The following is a 26,239-nucleotide window of genomic DNA, read 5'->3' on the forward strand; positions in this document are numbered from 1 at the left end:
TGTTTTGAAGTTAGATCATTGATTTTATCTTTCACATGAATTATAAATCAATTACACTCAGCATTGTTAAATTTCACAGCACAATAAGCAGCTGCATTTTATGTGCAGGGAAGTTACTTACACCATTTCTCAATGTTATAGACGAACTGGCTGCAGGATAAGACTCACAAATCTCTTGCTCTTGCTAACTGGCTAGAATTTTTGCTGGTTTCTGCAAAACCTGAACCTAGAAACCCCCAAATACACATGCAGCTGTCCCTGAGACAAGAGGTTAATTCTGGACATTCACACAGCGTCCAGCAGAAAATAACTGGAATCAGCTTTTCTCTCTACAGCCACAAATTAAGTCAGTTTTTCAGTAGTTTTATCACTGGTCTGTTTTTAAAGAAAGGAACTCTGTCTGTGCCTTCCCTGAAGAGATCTGATTCCTCCTCTCTTCCACCTTAGCCTTGCTTGGATTAAAAATCCCATGAAATAGAGCATGCCGGTATTTTGTGGTTAATTCTGGGTACAGCTGCAAAAAGTACTGACAAAAAGCAAAGAAACAAACAAATCCCCCCAGAAATCCCAGGTATGCAGAATCTTTCTGGGCAGGAGGCATTATTTTAGGCAGCTGTGTGCTGTTCACACCAAAGCTCTGGCTCTGGCTTGTTTATAGCTCTGTCTCCCTGCAGCCTGACACAGTAAGAAGCTCAATGCATGGGGTTTGTCCCAGGCTGGCTTGTTTTTCCTTAGAAAAATGAGCCAGCTGTTCCAGAGAGCAAGGCTGGGAGCAGATGACACTGCTCCATCCCTGTTGTGAACAGGACAAGGGATTTCACTGAACATCTTGTGGTTTGGAGGATAAACTGCAGGGGGACAGGAGGGGTGGCAGGGAGGCACCTCTGCTGACAGCTGGGGAACTCCCTCCCTCCCCCTGAACCTGCAGCCAAAAAAATGCTCAGTCAGGAGGGCACAGAGGTGTTTGTGTACAGTGCAGAAACCTCCCTTCCCAGGAGGGCTCTCAGGGCTGAACACAGCCAGGATCCTCAGCCAGTCATTGGGAAATAGCACAGGGAACCTTCCTCACACTGGGCCTCCCTCTTAACAAGAAGATGAACCCCCTCACACACATGTTGTATGCATTATATACATATTAGGTCATCAGATCTTTCTCGTTCAGCCTTGGACTATTCCCTTCATTGTTTTCCAATGTCTAGTCTTGGGCAATGTATTAGTTTTTAACATGCAGTTCAGAAACATGACAAAAATCTGTTTACAGAACTAATTGTCTGAGGTACAAACAGCCTGTGCTACTGCACTCCTGCCAGTTCTTGCAGCCTTTATCATGAGTCATCGTGATCCATGCTCTGTCTGAACTCCCAGTAACTGCAGAGGGGATTGCATAAAGACCTCAGCCTTTGCCATGTCAAAAATCATTTTCTTCCCTCTACACTGCAAAAAAAAAAACAACCTTGAAATGTGACCCAAGAGCCACTAAAAGCAAAAAAACTGGTAAGAGAAACAAGACACCCAGACATACTTTCCTTGAGAAAAAGGAGTCCCCCAAGCCCTACAAGGGTAGCCCTGACAATAAGGAAAGAGCTCAAGATTCAGCTCAAGACTCTCACAGACCTTGCAGTTGTAACAACACATTTGAGGGGCAGCACAGCCAACACATCCTTATCTGCTCACCCTGTGCCATGTCTGTGCTGGATGTGACAGAATATGGACACAGCTGCTCTGTCTGCCCCTACTGCCAGCCAGCACCACCTCTGGAAACCCCAAATGAGCAGCAAACACAGGGCTGTGCCTCTCTGCAGCCTAGAGAAGGAGAGAAAATCAGAGCATGGAGGTCACCAGGGGGAGTGACAAGTCCTGCTGGGTGGGTGAAGAGTGGCAGCATCTGACAGTGGAAAGACACAGCACTTTGGTAAGATTCCCCTGATCTCACAACGTCCCCTAAGCAGGAAAAAAGCATTTGACATCTGTTTTGTTGGAGTCCTTTCAGATCCCAAGGATGTTGCACTGCTCCACACTGTGCTCAGAGATGGTGTCAGCCTTGAGGATACTTTGGGATTGTTCCAAGGGCAGGAAGGGTCACACCTGCACTGGACATAGCACCCCCACTAAAACCTGTTCTCTCTCCCCATCTCAGGAGGGACTGGACAGGACGTGACCTCAGCTTGCTCCAGTGCTCTGCACCACCCAGGAACACCCCAAACCCACGTGTGTCACAAACAACAGCATCTGTGGTGAGAGCAGGAGACCTGCAGTCTGGGTATGCACATCCACATCCCTGCCTGGACAAGGACTCGCCTGTGTGGCTTTGAGGAGACAGGGCAGTGCCCCCAGTCGGCCCCAGGGCGTGTGTTGGGCTGCTGTGAATGAGCCCTTGTGCCTGGAGCCCCACTCTGGGGCTGCTTCAGCTCCTTCCCTTCCCCATCAGCACTTCAGGGAGGCCCATGCAGAGGAGAGGTAAAGCAGGACACACTGCAGCAATGGCATTGTCACACAACGTCACTTCCAAAAGCAAGGGGCAGAGAGATGTCACTCTGACACTAAGAATGTGTTCATGATTCCCAAAGAAAATGGAGAAGGAAGCAACGAGACCACCTCTGCCAGCCCTCAGCCTGCCCAGCAGGAGGACAGGTTACTCATTACCTGCTGGGTGAAGCAAATGAAAGAGGCAAAGCTGGGCAAAGATAACAGCTTCTTAGATGGCCTACAAAAGCGTCACCTCAGAGACACAGGTTAAAAATTAAAACGAAAATTAATGTTTATCTAGGAGTAAATGATCTCTCAAAAAAAATCAAAACTTCCCTGTCAGGACAGGGTCATGTCACAAGTCACAAGAGAAATCACAGAAAGGGAAGCCCAGAAGAAAAGAGAGAGAGAGCTCTGGGACTGAACCACCCCCAGGGCTGCAGCTGGGAAAGAAAGTTATTCCTTGGCTGTGCAGAATTATTTGGAGGTTGAGCCCGTCCAAATCAGACACTCTTGGACAAGGAGGATCAGAGAGCAGAAACTGGCTCCCTTGGAGCCAGCCAAGAGCAGGTGGGGCTGGGGGCATGGACAGAGCCCAGGACTGGCAGCTCTTGCAAAGGAAGCCCGAAATCAGGAGCAGGCAAAGCCTCCCTCCTGCCCAGCGCCGTGTGCTGCGCTCCAAACCAGCCAGCCTGGCCAAGAGCTGGGGTTTGTCAGGCTGCATCCTGGAATATGCCATTCCTCTCTCCACAAGTGGGCTTTCCCTGCCCACAGGCCTCTGAGCAAGCACAGGGGTGCTGGGGGCTGTGCCCTGGGACTCTGGTGGGTCCTGGGGGCTGCTGGACAGCTCAGCTGGGAAGGAGCTGCAGCCTCCGGCGTGGGTGGCCTCGGCAGCACTCTCTGCTCATGGCCACAGCTTGCAGGCGGCCACAGGAAAAAACTGAGCCCTCCTTCATTTATTTTTCTTGCAAGCTGTGTTTTAGATGTTCCCCTGAAGAGCCCTTTGAAGCAGCACAAGCTGCCCCAGACCCTTCTCCTCAGCTAATTAACACATGCAGACAGCCGGGACCGCCTGGTGCAGCTGAGCACAGACAACCCTGACCAAGCTCTGGCCCAAATCCACCCCCCAAACCCACCCTCAAACTCCTCTGAGCCCTCCACAGCCAAAATGCTGCTGACCCTGAACCCAGCAGGCTCCTTTAAGCCATTAATCCATGTGCAAGCTTTGCCTTCCAGGCTGGAGCTGCCTATCGTGAACTCGGGTCTCGGAACAGAGCTCAGCAGAACCAGCTCTTACTGGGTTTGAGAGGTTTTGGGTTTTCTGTTCAGAACTGCAGGTCTGGCATTTGTCAGAGGAAGGTTAAAGTGTTTAAATGGTGTTAAGTGTGATACCAGCTTCTACAGCCCTGTGTAGATTGTCTTTAAAAAGCTCCATCCTCTTTCTCACTGCAGACACATTTCAGCAGCAGCACTGCACCCTTCACCTGAATGTGAAGTGCACTCCAGAAGTGCCATTATCCCTGGCTTAGAGAAGAAAAATCCAGATGGAAAAGAGAAAAGATTGGTTCAAAGGTCATATGAGACAGTGATAGAAACATGATTAGAACCATTCACCACTAACAGGTGCACCAAAAAGGGCAAGTCAGTAAACACGTCCCCAGCAAATAATAAAGTAACAAAATCTATCAAAATTCAGGTATTTTATCACCCATTAAACACTTGAAACATGACTTGCAGTTGCAAAATCCAGCCTGTGGTTTTATACCTGTGGTCTCAGCAGTGGCAATACTGAGAAATGAGCTCATCTCCACCTAAGAGCTGCTTTAACAAACCCTGATTGCCCTGGAAGCACTTCAGGGCTTTCCGAGTTGTGAGGTTCAGAAATGCTAATGGATCATGCACCATCACTAGCATCACCAGCCAAAGGGGCGCTCCTTTGGAGGTTAAAGGTTAATATTTAATCCAATTGCTAATTTTAAGTTAAAATGTATCAGTGTTATCTGCCCAGGTTAACAGCACAGTGAGTGAATGAGGCACTTGCCTATTTCAAAGCAGGAGCACAGCACCAGGCAGCTGCATTTCCCTCTTGAGTGATTCTTCAGGAACCAGATACAAAATCCTTAGAGGTTTGCTCCATAAACCATTAGCTAGTAAAAGTCTAGGTCAGAGACTTATGGCTTGAACCAGTAAAAATTCAGCATCGGTGACTGCAGTGTTATTAACCTCACAAAATGTGGATGTATTTCAGAAGCTGCTGGGCTGAACATTGAAAATTGCAACACATTCAGTCTTCAGCAGTGAGACTTTACTCTCCTAAGCCAGCAGAAATGGCAAAAAGCAACAGTTTTGCTAATGAAAACTGCTTTTTTCTTGCTATGATTTCAACAATGAGCATGAAGACACAAAAGTTCTTTTCTAAAGCAGCTTTTCCCAGACACTAAAATACTCAGGGTTGAGCCCACCTGTACAGGTGAGCTAAGCCATTACCCCAGGCCTGTGAGCCTCGAGGAGACAATCCCACCTCCCCACCATGTCCCCAGTCTCTGGGCAAATGAGCAACCACTTGTTCCCACAAATCCTCAGATCAAGACATCTTCTAACTCAGAGAGAGGGGATGTCCTCAGCTTGCCATCTTATTTATCTTGTGTTTTATCTCATCTCACTTATTTTGGGCTTCTCCAGAGTGGAAAGGGATTCAGGGGGTTCTGAGCTCTGGGATGAGATGCTGTAGGGAAAATGCATCAACTTTGATGCTGAGTTCTCCCATTATTTATTTTAAGCTTGCCAGTAACAACAGCAGGAATTTGGGACATGCTGCAGTGGGGTCAGTCCCCAGCAAGCTCCAACAACACTCACTTTCCCTTTCAGGTGTCCCAGTGATGATGTGTCCATGTTCCCTCTGGATTTACAGTTCCTCTGGGCACAGCAGTGAGCCACACGCTGCTGTCACTGGCTCCACAGGGATCTGAACAAGTGTGCCCACATCTCGAGCCCTGCTCACACAAAGACATGCTCATCAGGGACACAGGCAGAATTTAGCCCTAATTTGCATGTTCTGTCCCTGTAATAAGCTCTGGGAAGTGTCTTTAAAAGGAGACTGCTTCCTAATTGCTTCTTAAAAAAGCCTCTAACGTGGACTCTGGCATGACTCAGGGGTGCATTTCTAAATCCAGTTTCTCCCATGAAGTTTACTCTGGCTGTTTGGTTGGGTTGCATCCATATGCTATTTTTATTTTTTTTTTGATCATCAAGCCTGTTTACAGCATGGAGGAACAATATGGGAACAGAAATAAAGCTGGGCCAAGCCCAAAGGAATGAGCCCAGTAATGGCACTGCCAGCATCTCTGGCGTGAAGAGCAGGAGGCTCTGCAGCTGTGCCACTCCTCAGTGAGACCAAATTCACTTTTCCCTTCTGGTTGTGCATTTCAAACCTCAATTCTGTTTGATTTACCCATCATCTGCAGACTTAATAGCAAACAGTTAAAATGCCTGCATGTCCTTCTGCTGCCAGCTTTGGATTTGTGGTGCATTACAAGAGAGAATATTTTCTAGAATACAAAGGCTGAGGGACTGGCTGTCACAACAGTATCACTTTTGGCTTCCTTAAATACAGTAATCAAAGTATTTTGAACAGCAGCCTACAGCTACTGAATACTTTTCTGTCTCAAAATAGACACAAGTCTCCTCCCACCTTCTGCCATGAGCTCTTTGGTCACTCTGAGGTTTTTGGTGGCCCAGTCCAGTTCCCTTTGCAGTATCCAGTGAGCTCAGCCCAGACGGTTCCTGGTTCTTTGATCCAAATGCTACCAGGTTGTTCTGTGAAACAGTCAAAAGGACACAAAATGTTCACAGGGAAGGTTTGAAAAAGGAAAGATTGTCTATGTTTTCATTTACATTTTTAATATAGTGTTGTCTAGAGGCCAGATTTGGGGAATGGAAACCAGGAGCCTGGTTTCTATTTTCAGCACAGCCACTGATTGCTCTGTGTTCCTGGCAAATCTTTTAATCTCTTTTCCTCTGTTTTGCCCATCTGTAATAAAGGGATGATCAGACCTCCCCGACTCTGCCTTGTGTGGCAGCATCTTCTGATGAAACACAGCAAGGACAAAGCATTAATAATCATTCCATACAGAAGAGCCAAGAGGTCACAGGTATTTAAGTACAGTTTACCTGTTCAGTGCCCCTTTATGCATGCAGCAAGCCTTGATGTTAATAGAAGTTATATATTAAAATGGAATGGGAAAGTAGGCCCTTCAGGGCACAAAAATCACCATATCCAGAGCACCACTAAATAAATACAATATAAAGATGAAAATCAGTTCAAATACTGAACAAATTGAAAGGCAAGGAGACATTTAAGAGGAAAAACAAAGTCATGCAGCCTTACTCCCAGCTGACCTCTAACTGCCCTCAGCACAAAAACAGGGATGAAAAAAGAGGGTCAGGCACCAAGAGGGGACCCTACAAGTGGTCCCATAGTGGTTCAGTGTTCCCAGTCCTCCATTTCTTTACCTCTCTGGCACCTTCCCGAGGAGGTATCAAGGAGGTGAGAAAAGGACTGAGCTCGTTAAATGCTCATGCTTAATTGACCCTGTAAATTATCCCATCAGTCCATGCCTGCATCCTCCACATCTATCCACTTGTCCTTTCCTCCCACAGAACTACCCTGGTGCTCCTTGCACGCTGCCATCCTGCACTGCCAGGCACCAAACCCCCTCTCTGTGCTGCTCACAAAGCCACTGCCTTTTGGATCCCTGCAAAGCAGTCAGAGCTGGGATGTGGCTACCCAGGATCTGCCAGATCTTCTCAGCCGCCTGCCTGCTTAATGCCAGCTGCTGCACCTCTGGCCAGATGTTTCTCACTCATCACTTGTGTGAACATGAGCGACCTCTGACACCATTCTCAGCCCAGGGATGAGCCATTCCTGTCACGAGCAACCTCTGCCCATTTCATTCACGTGAGCAGCTGTGCTGGCAGATTTGGGGAGGATTTGGGGGATCTTGGTGATGAGCAAAGCTCTCTCCAGCAGACCACTACAGCCAGAGCTGGGTGTGTCTTTAAAACCTCCAGCATCCTCTTGTCTTCAGCCCAGTTAATGAAATAATTTCAAACAAATCAGTGCTGCACAAAGCTGTTCAGCGGGCAAGCTGCTTATTCCTTGCACAGCCTCTTGGCTCATCTCGAAATAACGTGCATATGCTTTTGGGGCAGAGACCAGCGTTTATTTTGAGAGATGCTTTAGGATCAGGACAGTCACCGCCAGCTCATCACATTTACTATTCAGGATTATTGGACCACAAGCGACCTTTCGGGTTCTTAAGACTTGGATTACGAAGGGTTTTATATACTAAGCCTAATGACTTGAATTACAGCCTTAGCATCCTGACAATCAGAAAGGGACTACAAGCGTTTTACTTTCTTCTATCCACAAAACAGCTTGGGCCAGATTTTGAACCCATTTCAAGGCTAAGTCAAGCTGGTGCCCATCAGAATGATCCAGCTGAGTTGCAAGAAAGGCAGGATGACCTAGGTAAAGGTCATGCCTGAGATAAATGGCAGGATTTTCTAGATAAACCAGCTGAGACATCTGTCTGCTTTCCTCTGAGACAATTATTTTATCATTTCCACATATTAAAAAATCTCTCTGAAATGCTACAGCACATTTTAATCCATGGGGCTGTGGTAGCAGTGTGTGGTATTTTATCATTTTCAAATCTCAGTGGCAAAAAGTTTTATGGGATCGATAATTACATTCCTGTAACTGGCTGAACTGGAAATACCTTTCAGTCCTCAAAAAAAAAATACAAGTGTCAGCAACTTCTGTGGCACGTGTGCTGTTGTTGCCAGTTTCAGTCACACACAGTTCCACGTTACAGAGAAATTGGTTTCCTATTTCTAAACGTCTAAAACATAAAGTTTCTGCTCCTCATTACCTGCACTCAGGTGCTCTTCTCCAGGAGCAGGGACAGAGCCCACCCAGCACCCTCTGGGTGGTTCCTCTGGACAATTCAAACCACCAGTGCCTTCTGCTGTAAAGCAGGTCAAAAGTTTAACTTGGCCATTAAAGCAACTATATGAGGGAGACAGGACCCCCAGCAATGATGCAAATAAAGGCTGACTGATCCCTTCTGCCAGCTGCAATCCCGGTCCATTAGCAAGGAGGGGGAACACTGTCACAAACACAGTAGAAAGGTGAAAATGTGCTGTTTGCAGAAGGACAGCATTGCTCACATTCCCCTCATTCTCTTGGAGCAGTCACCACCTGCAGCACCTGTGTGGGGAACAGCACAAACCCAGGCTCACCTGCCACCTTTCAGCTTCTGCTGGGACCCCTCAAAACAAAAGCCAAAGAAAAATGAACTGAGGCGCTCTGTCTGCTCTGTGTTAGCAGGGTGATTCAACAAGACTCACTGTTTTCTCATTAAACAATGTCAAAGATGTACTCCTGAGCTCTCTGCGGTCACTTTTTTCCCCTCCCTTTGTCCAAAGACAGCTGCAATAATAAAAAAAGGATTTAGAAAACAACGGGGGGAACCCCTGCTTTTTTTTAGCAAGCCAGTGAATATTTTCTAGGACTGAACCAATCTCTGGAAATAATTGTCAAGTTCACTGTAGTTTTCCTTCCACATTCTGTGCTCTGTAGTTGGCAGAACTGGCTGCTCAAAAGAAGAGTAACACAATGAAGTGCAGAGAGCTGTTTCATGCCATATTGCTGCACAGGTGGTAATTTTTGAATGAGTTTTATCAGACCTGGAATCCAGACAGCAGTACCTGTCCTATTTTTAACTTACACATTTCCTAACTTTGATGAGCTGTCTTCCTCCTCGTCTTCTTTGCTAATTCAGCCAGCTGAACTTTTCCATCTATCAGTTAAATTATGTTGTAATCTGCTCAGGAGCTTGCACAGGAAGGCAAGAAAGATGCTGGTGGCAATATTCATAATGCAACCATCTGCCCACTGCAGAACATCCATCTCTGAGATTAAACACCATGCTAAAAGCACTTGAAATTCAAATTATATTAAGTGTTTTCTTCGATTATAAAAAATCTGACTGTGGTCTGGGTTCTGGTTGAGGTTTGTGCCCTCTACAAGGAATTAATAACTTCTAAGAGCAGCATCTCCCTGCCACTGTTCCTTCACCATTTTCACCCTTCCCACTGCTGAGGGGCTCATGAGCAGCCCTGTAATTTGGCCAGTGAATGTTTGTTTCCACGAAGGGACAGCCTAGAGAGTGACCCTCCATGATCCTGCCTGGAACCTGCAGCCAGGAGCCACAGAAAGCACCAGCACATGTGTCACTCCCCAAACAAGAGGCAGAGCCTCCCAGGCCTATCAGACCTTCTGTTTGAAGGTTCCTTTTCAGTCATCTCAGGCATTTTTACAAGTGCTTAAATAATTTATGCCACCTCACTCAATTTTTACAAGACACACGGTCTGGGATGAGGTTCAGACTGGCCTCATCTCTTCCAAACAAAAGCATGTCCAGGTGCAAGGTCTGCATTTGTTTGGTGGGACACGTCCCCAGGGAACAGCTGGGTGTGCATGGAAATCCAGACCCATCTTGAAGGAATATGGGAGAAATTTTAAGGATAGTTCTATTCTTATAACTACAACATCAAGAACATTCCATCCTCAATGCTTCCTGCTATCCTAGCTGAAATGCCAAGCACCTGGAAACACCTTTTCACACAAAGATAGAAAGTGGAAGCACAGTTGGGTGCATGGAGGTGGTGTGGGTACAGCTGGGCACCTAAAAGGGAAGTGTGAGGACCATCTGCTGACAAATGCTCCTGCTTACAGCAGGCACTGAAAACTGCAAAAAAATTTTGGTAAGGGTTACAAGTAACAGCTGTACTGACCTGAGAGGGATCACAGCCACAGAGAGGATGGTACAGCAGAGCTGAGCAGTCAGACTGGAAATCAGCGCTGCCTTTGACAGTTCTGCAAGCTGAAACAGGAGAATGTGGCTTGGGGACAGGCTGCAGCTTCATCACATACAGCAACTCATGGATGCAAAGGAAAACTTGAGCATTACCACCACTTCAGGTTAGTTCTTTAACTGAAACCAAAGCAGGCACATCCCTCATGGGGCTGGCAGTGACCTGCAGGCAGGTGAGGTGGGTGAGAATGTCACACTGCTGGGGTGAGTTTGAAGATCATCCACAGTAACTTCCACAGCTGCTCCATTACCCATTTACTGCAAGAAGCCCAGAGGGTGGCTCATGGACTGCAGCTGAGGCTGCTCTGAACACACAAATCCTCTGTATTTATGTTGCAGTAACACCATCATCACAAAACAGGACCCAAAGTCCTTCCTGGCACTGAGATGTCACCAGTGCAGTGAACTGGGCTGAGCCTGCTGCTGAGCATGCTTAGACACTGGAATTTCACTGAGATTTTGCCTGTTTAATGCCAGCAGCTTGTACACAGGGCCCTGCTTGCAATCAGCCCTGGTATTTTCAGCTGGCTTGGCCCTAAGCTCTAACCACAAGACTTCAGAGAAGCTCCATATTTATTCTTTCCGGCATATCACAGTGCCCCATTAAACAAGGACAAAAGATTTCCTTATGTAATAGGGATGCTATTTGTTATTTTTAACCTTATGGCAGCCAGGATTTGTGCCAGGTGGCGTTCTGCCTTAACCAGGGAACTTCAGGAGGTTACATTCCTCGCTGTCATCCCTGCCCTCTGGCACAGCTGATGCCCATACATGGTTTCCTGGCTGCCTGTCCTTGTGCCTATCTGTGAGCATTTATTTGTGACAGCTCACGGAAATACCAGTCCTGTTTAACAAGGTAAATCAGGATGCTGATCAGTCCTTTCCAGGATCCTGCAAGAGCTTCTGCTTCTAATAAAGGGTCCTGTCTGAGTGAAATCCATAAAGTCTGTTTACATGTATCTATGCTACCAGAGAAACACCACCTCTGTAGCTGAAGTTTTCAATTTCTCAGGATAGCTTTAAAACAATTTGTTTAGTCCGATTAAGCCCACGGAAAGCAAACAAATAAAATGGCAGCAACTCCCAGCAGCTCAAGAGTGAGAACAAGCAGCAAAGAGGGCACCAAGCCATGGGCTGAGCATCCCGAGCAGCAGCTGGGACCCCGCAGCCTCCCCGCGCTCCACGGGCTCCCTGCTCGCCTGGCAAATTCCATCAGCAGCACCACTGGGCCAGATTTGGGCAATTTCATGGAGCTTAAGCAAGTCTGGCTGCTACAAAGGATGCTGCCAAAGCTTGTTGTACCTCCAGACCAATACAGGAAAACCCAGTGCCAAACATCCTTTGGGTCCAAAGGAGCTCAACGGCAAATGATGATTTTCACAGTGCCATGGCTGGTCTGGCTATTTGTAAGCAAGTAAGAGTGACAGATCCTGTGTCTGCCCCATGGCTTACAATTTTATAAAATACACATGGGACCTTGAGAAGAATAGATGTAAGTTGTCACAGATGTGATATTTCAATTAGCAGAAAATATTCAATAAAAATCTGAATAACTAAAGCTAATAGGGAATGTAACTCCACCTTCCTATGAATAGAAGGGCAACTGGCAATTTTAACTATGTGCTCACATAATTTAGAGGGTTTTGCTTGTTTGCCTCTAACACAATCCCCCTTCATTCAGTCTCCAGGCTGGAGGCACAGAGAGGTAGAATTTTAATTCTTTTGGCCATTTATATACATGTGGCATTTCTTGACCTTTAAGGGTTTGATTTTGAAACCTATTTAACTTTTTGACGTAGGTGTTTTTGTGGGTTTTGTTGGGGAATGCCAAAAATTTTCTGCATGTAAGGGGAAAAAAAAAAAATCAATAATAAGAGTAACTGTATGATTGTTCTTCTGTTTGTACCCAGAGGGCCCTCCCTCTATGTCTGCAACACCAGTTAATGTTTCTTAGTAGCACAAGCTTCTTATTCAGCTTTGTTTTGACAAAGAAAGATAAACCACTGTTTTGCTTTGCCCTTCCCCCTCCATTTACTAATTAGTTTTATTTAGTTTGCTATTCCTTGCTCCTTGCAGGGGAAAAAAATCCATGTATTTTAAAATAATAATTATTTAAAACCACATTAAGTTGTTGACTATGTAGGTTCTTATGAAGAATTTAAAATAGAACATAATTATAAATCACTGCAAAAATGAGCTTGTCCTGCACAGGCAAGGACATTTAATTGTGTCCTTGTATGACTGGAATCACTGTAAACAACTAATATTCCTATTTGCAAGGACAGAAATAACAAGCTCATTCAGCGGTACAGAAAGGAAGACATAAAAGGAAACCAAAGGCTAAACCAGAATAAGCCACTGGAAAGTTTTATGTCAACAAAACTGGATTTAAATTAAGTAACATCAATTCACTATTTTGACTGTAAATGAATCAGAACATTAAAACATGTTTTAAAGGGAACATTTGTGATGAAACATCTATGACTAGTTCCTACACCAAAGGAATAGGAAAGTTCCTACTTATTTCTGTGCCTGATCAAAGCCCAGCTTTGGGACTGCTTTGTAGACCTGTCTTTTGAAAATGAGAAGAGCAGCAGAACCGCCAGGAAAACACTGAATAAATAACATACCAGTTGCACACAAAGGAAAACACAGCCCTGATGACATAATTAAGAAGTTCCATCCTACCACATATGCATGAAGGGTAAAATTTAAATTACACAGATAATTTCCATTCTTATGTTTTCTAATTTTCTGAGTGCTTGACTTTGCAACTTAAATCTCTTTTATGATTGCTGTTTCTGACACTGATTTTCAGAAGTGGGAGTAGATTTTAATGGTTTTTACTTTGCCTTACTCAATGGCAAAATATAGAAAAACCCACAAAACAAAACCCCCAAGATCAAACCAAAGATGTGCATTTCTAAGCTATTTGAAATAAAAGGAGATGAGTCAATAGTCACCTTGCTTTAAAATGAAGAGGAAACAAGCAGAGCAATTTTCCAGTGAGAGGAAATAAGGAAATAAACTACACATTCAACAACTCCAAGATGCCCTTCCAAATACAAACAGAACTCATCTATGCAGTAATTTTGCAATGGTGATAACAAATGAAAATTGTGGGCAGACAGCAGAGAACCAAATAGATACACAACCCATAGCAAGGATCAGCCAAATTAAAGGGAACTTCTTCCACTGTCAAATTCTGAGTAATTAGTACTTCCATTAGAGGCAAAGTTCCAGCTTTAAGCAATTCTTAGTAATTAGTGTTCCTTTATTTTGCCTGGAAGTCCTGACTTCAGCATTCTCTTAGGACACGCATTCTGCTAGCCAGAGCTACACAGCGCAGATTAACTCAACTAGAAGGCGATTAGCGTAGGCAGATGAAGATGTAATTTGTCATTCTGTACACACTGCTACTTCTAGCCTGGGATGCAATTTTTATTAACACAGCAGGCTGATTCAAACAGGCAAAGACATAATTTTCTCCTATCTGTGCCTATATGATTGCCTAAGATACAAGCAACGTTGAGATTTGAAAACTGTACATGACCAAATGACAAAAAGTGAATGAAGTGCTGGACTACATCTTCCCACACAGCTCCAACCAGCTACAGGAATTCAGTAACTGATTGCACATTAATAATTTAAGATAAATAATTTAGAATGTGTGATGGAGGAGACTTTTCTAGACTTACTCACCACATAATGTAAATTTAGGGATGAAGATGCCAGGCTGAGCAGGAAGCAGAGGCTGGTGTGGTGGATAGCACATGGACAAGGCAAGATCTCCTTGCCAGAGGCACTACAGCATCTGCAGAGTTGGTTGGATAAGCTCTCTGGGTCCTCACAATCTTGCCTTTTAAACAGGTCTAGCAATACAGACCTCCCAAAAATGTGTGTTCTTGCATTTCCTGGCTGTTGTGAACATGACTTCTTTGCCAACCAACTGAAGATTCTTGAAGAAAAGGTGTGAAGTAAAAAAAAGAAATTTCTATTTGTACTACAACATCAAGTATTAGACAACTCTTAGACTATTTCATATGAGCTCTGATGTGCAAGACACAGCACCACCAAGCAGCAGTCTTACAATCTTTTACTCAATTTCAAGACCACTCTGTTGGACAGTACCTACACCAAAAGGCACGTGGCAGGAAGCACCACGCTTTGCTTTCTCTGCCAAACACAACCACAGCAACCATTATCTTCAACTGCAACTTCTGAATTTCCATAACTGCAAGGAGCAGAGCCCCAGGACCATGACCTTCACCTTCACCCAGCAATCAGTGGGACTGAAGGGAAAGCTGGAACTGCAGCTGAGGAAGAAGAGCAGAGCAGGACCGACTCCCAGGAGTCTATTACTGTGAGAGGCTCTAATACTACTGTTCACATGGCCTCCAGATTGACAGGCCTCGTGTGCTTTTAATATTAATTGATGTAAAATGAAACATGACACTCTTGATCTACAAAGCTTCTCTTCTTACAGATTTGTCAGCATTTATATATGGTCAGAACTAAGGTCAAAGAAAGGCAAATCTTGCTAAATATGTCAAAAATTATAAAAGGTTCCCATATTTTTGCCCAGATCTTACCTTTATCATATTTTTTACAATTCTTTTCCAAAGTGCAGTTGCAATGTGCTTGTGCTTTTAAGATAGAAGGTATGTTAAATGCTCAATGAGGACCCACATTTTTGTGTGACAGAGAAATCAAAAGTGGCGATGTTCAAATTTCTTGAGGGAGAACAAAAATTCTTCTCTGACATCTAACATTCAATGATAAACTCACAAAAAGATACTTTGAAAACTTCATCGCTGAGAAATTCCTGTTTTCCCTCATGGAAAGAAACAAGTATCAGCTTCTGCTTGGAGTGACAGCAGGTTTTCCCAGCTGCATATTCTCACATGTAAGATATATGACCCAATGATCTTTATGAGTTCACTAAATGTCAGGATCACTTCCTTTTATTACAGATCCCTTTCAGCAGGATTCTGACTGGAAGATCAGTGCTATACAGCTCAGAAAGGCTCTGGCTGCTCTGCAGCCCTCATGCAGCTGTGTCCCAAGGCACTGTCAGCACCTCAGTGGAGAACCTGGACACTGCTGCTCAATTCTGCCCATTCTTGTGCCAAACTCCATCCCAGTTATTCTCTTAGAGGAGGGCATGCTGGTTTCTAGTCTTTTTTGGCTGAAAATCTCCTCCTCAGCAAGTCAGAAAGCATAAGTTATTTGCTATTAGTAATACATTTCATACTTTTAAAGATTTGTACTAAGCCATGACTATGAAGGCTGTCAAATCCACTCAAACGCTTCTTATTGCAAGATCAGGCTGCATATCCATAGATCCTCCCCTCCTTCACCCACCCAAATTAAAATCGTAATTCCCAAAGACAGACACTCTTCTAAAACACCACACATTTCATATAGTTGATATTAATAAAGTATGAACAATGTTTGCAGAAACGTTAAAAAATCAGGTCAAGAACCGTGTCTGAATACCAGTGTTATTAAATAAGCCAATCATCCAAGTTTGAGTAATTAATGTCCTTGGTTTATATTTGAAAGCCTCATTTTCAGCACGTTCATAAGAGACAAATGCCCCATGCCAAAAGGAATGAACGTGAATTAACTCTTTTGGATGCCAGTTGCAGGAGGAAAATGCAGTATTGGCAGGCTGGATACAGCACAGCACTTCTGATTGTAGGCTAAGTTTTGCTACAATTTGATGATTTCACCACATATAGTCAAGGATTTGATCTGTTCCCATCTGTGCATTATCTGAGTATCTAAACAATTGCCCTAATGCATTTGAAAACTTTAAAATATAAAAGGAAAACCAACAAAGCTGATGGTATCTCCAGATCACCGTGTGAAGTACTAAGCAAATGTTGTACAACCCATGTTCAACAGACTGAAAATGATCCTTCCCAAATCCAAGTGACATCCTTCTGAAGCTGAAAGTGAGAGATTACAGCTGGCTGAGCACGCACTGTACTGTACACTCATTTTAAAAGCTGCCATTGTAAAAGACCCTCCAGGCTTTCTGTTGGTTCCTTTGCTCTTCTTATTAAGAGCTGCAAAGTTCCTCATATTCAACAGTAATTAGAGGGGGAGATGGAGAAAAACTAATGAGAGGGAAAGAGATTTATTTTTCTAAAGAGGTGCAGTAAGATTAATAGCAAGACTATGGGCTATATATGTTATTTTTATTTCATCACCTCCGAACACGATAAATATTTTCAGCTGGAAAAAATTGCAAGTATAAAATTTAGTATTATCTTTATAAATCCTTTACAGCCTCTGTATGTGACATCCTCTCCTTCCCTCCACCAGACAACAATTATGACACAGAAATACACTCAGGACAGCAGTTGTAGAACTTGTCTGATGCGCTCGCACTTCTCCAGAAGGTTTGGGTCTTCTCCATCAGAACCGTCAAATTCCTTCATAAAAGCTTCAGCTTTCTGCACAGTTTTGTCTCGTGCACCACCCTGAAGACCTTGCAGATAATCCAGTAAAATGGGGAAATACTTGTCTGGAACCTTGAAAGGAAAAACAAAAGGAAGGAAGAACAGCTTTATTTTTTCTCCTCTCGATGTGTATTCACAGTCACATCACAGCATCATCTGAAAGAGAGTTAGGAGAATGGCATGGGCTTTGGTGTTTGCCAAAGTCCAACTTCAAGTGGAAATCCAAGTGGAAATGTTTCCTGCCAAGGTTCAAGCTGCCAGGAGAGATGGACCCTGGTGATAGGACTGTCATGTGCTTGGTTGGATGGACAAAGCATCTGAGAGGAAATGCTCAACAGATGTGGAAACGCTGATCAGCAAATGCAAACTGCCTGACAGGGAGCCCAAGGCTCTGAGGGTTGGTGGAAGAAAAAAAACAAAACACATTAGCCAAACCCTCCTTTTGGAAACACATATGTAAATCTGACTAAATTTGGTGAGAATTGCATGCATATGCCTGAGGGAAGAATTTTGCTGGGATTCCCATTGCCCTTACCCAAAAATTGTTTGCTGAGATACCACCCACCACTGCACACATTGACAGAATGCTTATACAAAGGACTAGAATTTAACTTGAAAAACAAACTGAAATCCAGACATATGGAAATAATTTTTAAATCATGCTGACTAAAACTGATAGGCTCTACCAACATATCTAACATTAAAAGCACTTTTGTCATCTACAGTTGCATTATCAACGTTTCACTCCCTTTCTAATTAACTAGTCAGAGATTAAGTTTTAGCTTATCTGGTACAACATCCAATTTAAATGATCATTATATTAATCTTGACAATAACTTAACAAGGGCTGTGGAATGATTTATTCACTACTTCATACTGAAGTACTTTCGAAAGGAATAGGTGAACAGATCTATGCTGATCTTCATGTTTTGTATCTGTGGAACAGGTTTCAGGCAATAACAGGATATTTTTTGCTGTGAATCATGAGATGTTAAAATGATCTCATTCTGCAAATATGTTTCTCCATGTTTAACTTTACACATATAACTTGACATGAGTCAAGTTAAACACATACGTAAGTATTTAAAGGATTCAAGACTAATTATTCGAGGGCGGTTTCAATTCTGCGAAGTCTCAACATTTCAGAGAAGACAGAGCTTCAACAGACACTTAATTTACAACTTATTTCTCCATGGACATTTGGCAGCAGAACTTTGATCACTAAAACTTCTATCATTCTAAAAGAAGAGGAAGAAAGAATATTCCAACACTGCCTTCATCAGTCAGGGGTATTACAAAGCAATAAATCAAAACTTAAGTCTGTGTTCAGCCTCATAACTTGTACACTATGGAAAACCTCCTAATTCTTCACACAAACACTCTAGCATTAAAGAAACAATGTAGCTACAAAAGAAATATTAATTTTACAATGACTAACACTGAAATGCATGATATATGAAGCGTTGCTATACTATAAAAATCAAACACCGTGAAAAATATCTGTATTTTTAAAAGTTTTCACCACAGTAAGCTGGTACTAATAACAGATGAACCCATTTATACACAAACAATTCCAGGGTGACAGTGTTCCTTTAATGTAGATACTCAGTATACTGAGCTTTTAAAGTCAGCAACATTTCCCCATTTCAAACTTTGGCCAAATTATCTCTGTAATTTACAACTCTTGTTCTCAGAGCTCATGGCACAGGCATACCTGTGGAGGTACAGTTATTATTATGTCATTTAAGCAAAATGCTTGAGGGGGCAATTGAAAGCCTGCTCTAAATTTAGAAACCCTAAGTGTACAGAATTAACATGAGGCTGCCTGAAGGCAAGAAAACATTTAGCATTTGGCCCTAAGGGTGCTCAAGTGTTCAAAAAGTCTGATATTTTCCTTTAACATAACACAGCTCTGGGGTTTATTTCATCAGGAGCTCACAACACAGCACCCCGTGGGCAAGGTAAGATCGTATTTCCTCCTGACTTACACAGACAGTAGAGCCATAGCAAGGACTGGAACACACAAAGAAAGTTAATGAAATCCAAAATTTAATTCTCCAAATACAGTAGTACAAAAGTGGTAATTTCAGGGGTCTTGGCAAGGTATTCCAAGGAGGAACATGATCCTTGTTCCAAGGTCAGTTCAAGGCTGGTTTGAAATTGGAGATCAAGATCTCCCAGCATGGCTCTGGAAGTCAAAGCCAGGCTTATGGGATTTTGTTATTATTCTTTTGTTAAACTGTTTTGACCTTTTTCTTATTTCTTTTTCTCTCTCACACACTAATCTTGCCTGTGTCCTAACTTCCAAATATTCACTGGAGCTGATTAACATGGAAATAATCCCAAGTGAAGCAATTCCTGTCTTTGGGAAAAGGAAGGAAACCCTATGAAAGAGTACCAGGAAAAGAACAGTTATCACTGTTAAATTATCCTCTGCAACTCTGTATTTTCAGACCTGGAGACCTCAAACACCCACGTATTTTGCAAAGCAAACACAGACACCAGCAGAGAGCTCAGCTCATTGCTGCCAGGCTGCATTTTGGGTCACCTTCCAAGGAAGCTTCAGCCACCCTGCCATGCCCTGAAGTCCAGAAGCTGAAAACTGATCTAATAACTTCCTAAAAATGCTGTGCCAGATGAGAAAGAACTAACAAATGACCTAGTGTTTATTTTATCCTGGGCACTGGAGAAGTATACACACCATAGGTACACAGGCCTGGCTTGGAAGCTGTCAGCCAGCCACCAGATGGATTTTAAAGGAGCTTAAAAAACCATTTATCTAGCAAACATTTTTAAAACCTCAACTTATTTCTTACAGAAAGAGGCCTATCAGCACAGGAAACTTGATTCAGGCCTTTGCATGGCTCTTCAGTAGGCATCCAAGTGACACCATGAGATCAAAGATGTGGCTCAGGAAGGAAAGAAACTTATGTCTCCTTTTGTATGTTAGTCATGCTTGGATTACCAACAGATTTTATTCTGTAATGGACAGGAAGTTGAATTTGGGTATAAAAAAAATATTCAAAAGGAGCTGGGTGTGCCCTCCCTATGGTCCTGATGAAGAAAGAGACTTCATCATATGCTTAATTATAAGCACTTGAGCAGTTCTACTAACTTCACTGAATCTGGATGCAGATGTTAATCATTTCTGAAGCTCATATTCAATGTTCCTCTGATTATTAAACTACAAAATATGTGAATTTCAATAAATCAGAGCACTCCCATCAGAATTTTAAGAAAAAACATGTTTCATTTCAGTGTTGAGAAATAAGGAGTTAAACTGTGTTTTGATACATAAAACAAATGCTACTTACAGTTCATTGTGTCCCAGTATATTTCTACACAAACCCCAAAGTAAACAGGTAAAAAAAGCAAAAACACCCTTCTGCCTGCCAAACAATTTCTAGGCAGCTTTGAAGAGCATACATTGATTTTGAAAGGTTGATAAAGACTTTTAAAGGAGAAACTTAAAAAACAGAAGGCAGAGCAAACAACCCAGAAACCAAAATCAAATTTGTATTCTCTAACCCATCTTTTTAAAATATTTACACCATATGAACATTTTTGCCCTCATGAAACTCTGCTGTTAATTAACATCTGGCTGTCTAAAAAGGTAGCACCCAATGTCAGGTGACTGGCTTAAGAGCTGCTGACTAATTTGGGTCAGGACTATTGGTATGAGTAAATGTTCAAGTGCACACAAAAAAATCAGCAAAAGCTAACTGAATGTCAACAAAATGAACCAATAAGTGAAGCACTGTGCAAATGGGCAGAAGTTTGTTCTGTTGCACAACAAAATGAATGACCTGACACTCTCATTTGATACCACGATGGTCAGATACTTATTGGAAATTCAATTTATGTTGTTTTTTAAGTTATGAAATGAATAGATTTCAGTATGGATTCAGGCCTGGCTTCTGGTTATACTTTATGTTTTTCACAATCAACATCAGGTTTCACTTATATTTAAATGAGAGAGTTATTTTAACATCTTGGCAATATGGCTGTACATCTATGGAGCCAGATATCTGAAACAATATGAGAGCTGTGGTTTGCAGTATTGGGTTCTGCATTAGGAAATTCAAATTAAGGATATGACTCAAATTCTCAGCAAACTCCAGATTTAAATAAATCATGAATCTGCTCTCTTTATGCTTGCTATATATCGAGTATAAAAATCTAGCATGCAAAGGACAATGATCACCAACAAAATAAAAATATTATAAAAAGCAATTAAAATGCTTCAGCATCTTGGTTAAAAACAAAGTAGTCTGTAAGTTATCAAAAAAATTATGAGACAAGTGCATGGCTAGTTCTAGGACATTTTGGTTAATAAGGAACAACTATAACTAATGTATAAGACTATCATATTTGTTCTGAGAAAAATCATCATGAATACAAACCTTCTCTTTATCATACATGTGCAGGAGAAGCCACGTCTGTCTTGTCTTTTGAAACTTCCATTTTCCTGGGTTTTTAGACCAGCTGTAGAAAATTAGGACAAAAAAAAATTGCTTAAATGGAATACTGTGATAGCAAAACATTATTTATTTAGAAAATCTTCCCTACACTGCTTCCAAGTGACTTTGTTTTGTGTCATGGCACTGTGGGACACAGATAGTGCACACGTTTTGTGCAGGGCCACCTGGCTTCTGGGCAAAAAAATTACAGGAGATATTATAGCCAAGAAGGTTATAAATTTTCTTCAGAAAGCATGGATTACTTGAAGTCAAATATCAAATCCCCCCAGCTTTGGCCAGTCCTTTATGATTGGTCATTGCTCTCATTTGACCAGACAACTGAGCACCCCAAATTCTTACTCCTGCTGCAGGACTGAGTATTTGGGGAGGTGCAGGGGACAAGAATCAAGTTTGGATTTCAGAAAGGTGCAATTTCACGATTAATTGAAATTTACATGAAATTAAGCAGCCTCTGAAGGACTGGAAGGAGACTTGTGCTCCAATGGTCACCTCAGCAATGGCTGCAGCCCATCACAGATGGCTCTTCTAGAACAGACAAAATTCACCCTTCAGGAGCAAACAATTCAAGGCTTGGGCTTGTCTAAATGTATGACCTAAATATTTATATTTAAAAGCTAGAAAAATGGGGGGTTTATCTCTCTCCCCCACCCATGAAAAATACTCAATATTGTTAAAAGTGAGAGGCTGAACAAATTATTAGCATCTGCAAATGTTCCTTGACTGTTCAGCAAACACATTTTCAATGTACAAAATTTTAGCTGGGTTAAAATAGCACATTCATGTGCATTGTGAACATGTTTTTAAAGCTGGTATATTTTGGTTTAGATAAAGGCATTTTTTTCTATAAAAAATGAGGAAACAAATAATTCTAGCTATAACATGAAGACTACTTTTTAAAATTATGTGCTTGAAAATTAGTATTGTAACATGTACAAAATCTGACAGTACACTAAAGTATCATTTGAAAAAAAAGGAAGAAAAATATAAGGAGAAAACCCAGAAACTTTCACATTTATTTGATTTTTCTCTAAAGAAAAGTAGGTCTCCAGAGGGTAGCATGCAAGATGCCATTAATGTTCCAGCTTGTTTTACACAGCAATAGAGAGCACAGAAATAAGTTGAAAACCCAGCTGGGTATGAGAATTAGTATTGTTTAAACACTGTCAAGTCTAATAAAGCAAAAGAGTCCTCATCTTTGGTGAATGCTGCACCAACAAATATATTGTTCAGTCAATTCAATGAAAGAGAAAAAAATGAGACCACAAATTTGTATAGAAAGGTTAAATGGAAGCCTCTGAAAAAATCCTAAAGAAAGAAATTATTGTCTTGATGTTCAAATTCAGGATGAAGAAAAAGAATCACTGCTCATTTGGGTTATCATCAGCTAAATATATTAAAATAGCTTATAACCAAAATGTAAGGTAAAAATCAGACAATTTACAGTAAATCAGAAAGGACAGACAAAACCAATAACCACAATATATCCTTTACCTGTTTGACCTAAATCTACAGATTAGCTGATTTAGAGGATTTTTTAGTAGCCAAATAAGTAGGCAGAAGTTTGCAAAACAAATATTGCACGGAAGCAGAAGCCCAAAAAGGTGACTGATATAAAGTACAGAACTAAATAAAAAACTATTATTAAACTATTATTATTAAACCATCTCCTCTCCCATCACCACCAGCCTAGAACCCAAAGCACTCGCAAAACAAAATCACACAACCCTTGGTCTCATCTGTCTTTGCAGCAAGGTGCTCGACTGGACAACAAATGACTCCACCTGAAGTGTGAGGAGCCAACAGGGAATAAAGTAAAAATGTTTTTTCTTGTGGGTGCAGTTTGTGGGGCCAAAAACAACCGGCTCATCTGGACCCACTTATTCTGTTTGCCAGGCAAACACAGCAACTCCTAACAGAGACACTGGCACTTCTGCAGGAAGTCCTTCAGAACAAACAAAATAAAGCAATGCCAGTGCTTGCTGACTTTTTAACCTGTTCTTTTAGGAAGCTCATCCTCAAGAAGAAGAAGAAGGTAAGTTTAAAATGCTTTTCTGTGTAAATAAAGCCTGGAAACAATTCACATTACAGCCTTTGCAAGGTCACAAGAACAAGCTGAGTGACAAATCTGTGACTGCATCTCAGGAAAACAGTTCCTCTGCTAATGAAAGCCTTTAACATATGTTTGTATTTCTCTAAATTCTGCTATGTATTTCAACATTTGTGATGATATCCACTGCTTGGACACACCATGGAGTACTCTGAATCTTCTACTCTGCTAATTTTATGTTTCTATCACACTATCACCTGAGTACTGCTGGCATTAAGACTTAAAAAATACAGCCTGATTTTACTTAATCTCCTATAAAACTATAGGATGTTAAAATATCTTTATTACCTAGTTTATAAACAACTGAGACCAACAAATGAGTGCACCATAAGGTTAATTGCTCTTATTAACCTATTACCAAAACCATATGCTCTCTTCTACATGTTAAGGCGAGTTGTTGTAGTCTTGCATCCAAGACTCCATATGGACTTTCAGTCCTCTGAATTCTCTTGCAGAAACAAACAAAAGTTTTAATTTATCATCCTGAAAGGTTCTGCTCTATATACACCACAATAATTAATATAAACAACAAATAGTTTAGCATAATCAACGGCAGAAAGTACATTTATGTCCATTATAGCATCAGAGCCTCACAAGCCATTTCTTTTGTTTTGTGGTCTGTCCTACTAGAATTAAACACTAAATAATTACAACAATAAAAAACAGTATTTTCCTTAATAGCTATAGGTGTACTCCTATTTTCAGAAAATACTCCAAAGCTTTTAAGTGATACTCCAACCATGGTTGGATCAACAACACCTGTTTCTTCCCCTTCAGAAAAATGGTCCTCTCCTCTTGACCCGAATTCCTCCCAAACTGTGGGCAAAACACTCCTGATAATGGGTGCACAACCTTTAATGCAGGTAACACAACAGTTATTTTAATAAAACCTTTCCACTGATTCCTATGATTATGACAACTTTTTCCTCCTCCCGTGACAGCTTTAAAATCTATGGAAAAGTATCACTCCATGACAGAGTATCTCCTGTTATCAGGGTGACATCATTAGTGTATTTTTAGAAATGCTCAACTTCTAAACTAGAGAAGTTCAACACAACACAAGAGAGGTTTCATTTTGCTGTTTACATGCAGATAAGCTTCCTTGACATACTACAGCAGGCGAAAAGGCTTTTCCTTTGAGTGATCAAACACACAGAGCAAAACCAACTCCATTACAGTTAAACCTCCTCTTTTTATAGACACTTGCGATCTCTTTCATAGCTTGAATTCATTTGGTAGCTTCTGGAATTATCTGTGTCAGGATCTATTACAAACTATGGAATTGGATGAATAATATACATGTGTAAAACATGTATTTTTCCAGTATGCCTTAGGCTCATTTTCAATATATTGTACAAACACTAATTGTCTTCTTTACACAGCTGATGTTTGAATCTTTCTCATGAGCTCCAGTTCATTGAAAAAATACATTGGTTGACTTTAGTTAAAGAGAACTTAAATATTTGTGCAAATGATCTTCCTAAATGGCGTTGAAATTGAACAGACGGAGGAAACGAATCAAATAAATCAAGCAACTTAGGAAATTTTATATTTGGGGTTTTGTTTTTTAGCAGGAGAGTCTCATATAGAAAAGACACCCAAGATTCTCACTAGTCTATCTCATAAATGATTTTTAGTGTCTCCAGTCGTCTCCCATAAATCTGTTCCCAAAACATGGGAATTCAGGCAGTGGAAGCAGGCAAACAGAAGGCGACCGGGAGCACACAGGGCAGAGCTCTCGCTGGGGTGTCCTGGGAGAAGGAGATGGGGAAGGGAAAGCAGGCAAATTAGTTCCAGAAACACAGTATGAGAAAAACATTATTGTTACAAATTGGATTCAGGAAGTCAGCACAATGCATCTGCTGAGACTACTGGCCAGGACAGAACTCTATAGAGCTGTCACAACTGGCAAATAATCACTGAGTACAGAAAAGCTCAGTGCTGAGAATCACCCATTTTACTGATCCAACTTGAAAAAATTATTGGGTAGGAGACAAGTCTCAAGAAACAGAAAGATAGACAGGGATGTGACTGCTGACACCTTCCAGGGCACACAAGAGCACTGCTGTGTGCCATGTTCAAGGACACCTCACCAACATCCACTGCTTCAGAGGAGTGCCCTGGCAGTGCAGCCCACTCTGGATACACCTTTCAGCCTCGGTATCTATCCAAGGAAAAGCAGATTGCCACCAAATTTGGAATTCTCCAGCATACAGCCCAGGTTTAGCACCAGGCAATTAACTTGAAAGTTTTCTCCAGCCCTGAGGACCAGCTCAGAGCACAGCTTCCTGCAGCTCTCCTGTGATTTATCCCATGTCTGACATTCCCAAGCTTCCCTCAGAGGAGGGACAGAGCCACAGGTCTGGCCCATTGCACCAAAGTCAGGGCTCCACTGAAAAGATCTATGGAAAACATTAAAAGCAGCATTCTACAACACTACACAGAAATGGTCACATTCTTCCCACCTCATCCATCTGGGTACTTTTCCATTTTGATATACCAGTTATTCACCACTCTGCAACCTGTCCTTAAGGATCACCTGTCTCCTTCCACAAACCCCCCAAGGAAGGCTGAACAGGAGTTATGGCACACGATTAAGGCTTGCAGGAATCAAGTTAGGCCCTTTATTCCCCAAACTCCTTGAAAACAGCATCATTTCTGAGCTCACCACCCTACCCATAAAATGTGGATAACAGGTGTTTCCTCAATAAAGAACAACCATACTCCAAAAAAATTCCCTTAAAGATATTTAAAGCCTTGCTGAAACACTCGGCA

The 26,239-nt window shown here is 42.0% G+C and overlaps 1 protein-coding gene across 1 annotated transcript in view; it reads right to left on the reverse strand.

The window, feature by feature from the left end:
* Positions 1-14,820: 14,820 nt before the first annotated feature.
* Positions 14,821-26,239, reverse strand: part of C14H7orf50 (chromosome 14 C7orf50 homolog) — a 122,305-nt gene continuing 110,886 nt past the window's right edge. Inside the window, exons 4-5 of the mRNA XM_058850165.1 lie at positions 21,280-21,361; positions 14,821-16,948 (exon numbers count right to left, since the gene is read on the reverse strand). Of these exons, the coding sequence (XP_058706148.1) occupies positions 16,766-16,948; positions 21,280-21,361 (265 nt within the window). The 3' untranslated portion in view covers positions 14,821-16,765. The remainder of the gene's footprint in view (positions 16,949-21,279; positions 21,362-26,239) is intronic.

This window comes from Poecile atricapillus, chromosome 14 (assembly GCF_030490865.1).
Source record: "Poecile atricapillus isolate bPoeAtr1 chromosome 14, bPoeAtr1.hap1, whole genome shotgun sequence".
NCBI lineage: Eukaryota > Metazoa > Chordata > Aves > Passeriformes > Paridae > Poecile > Poecile atricapillus.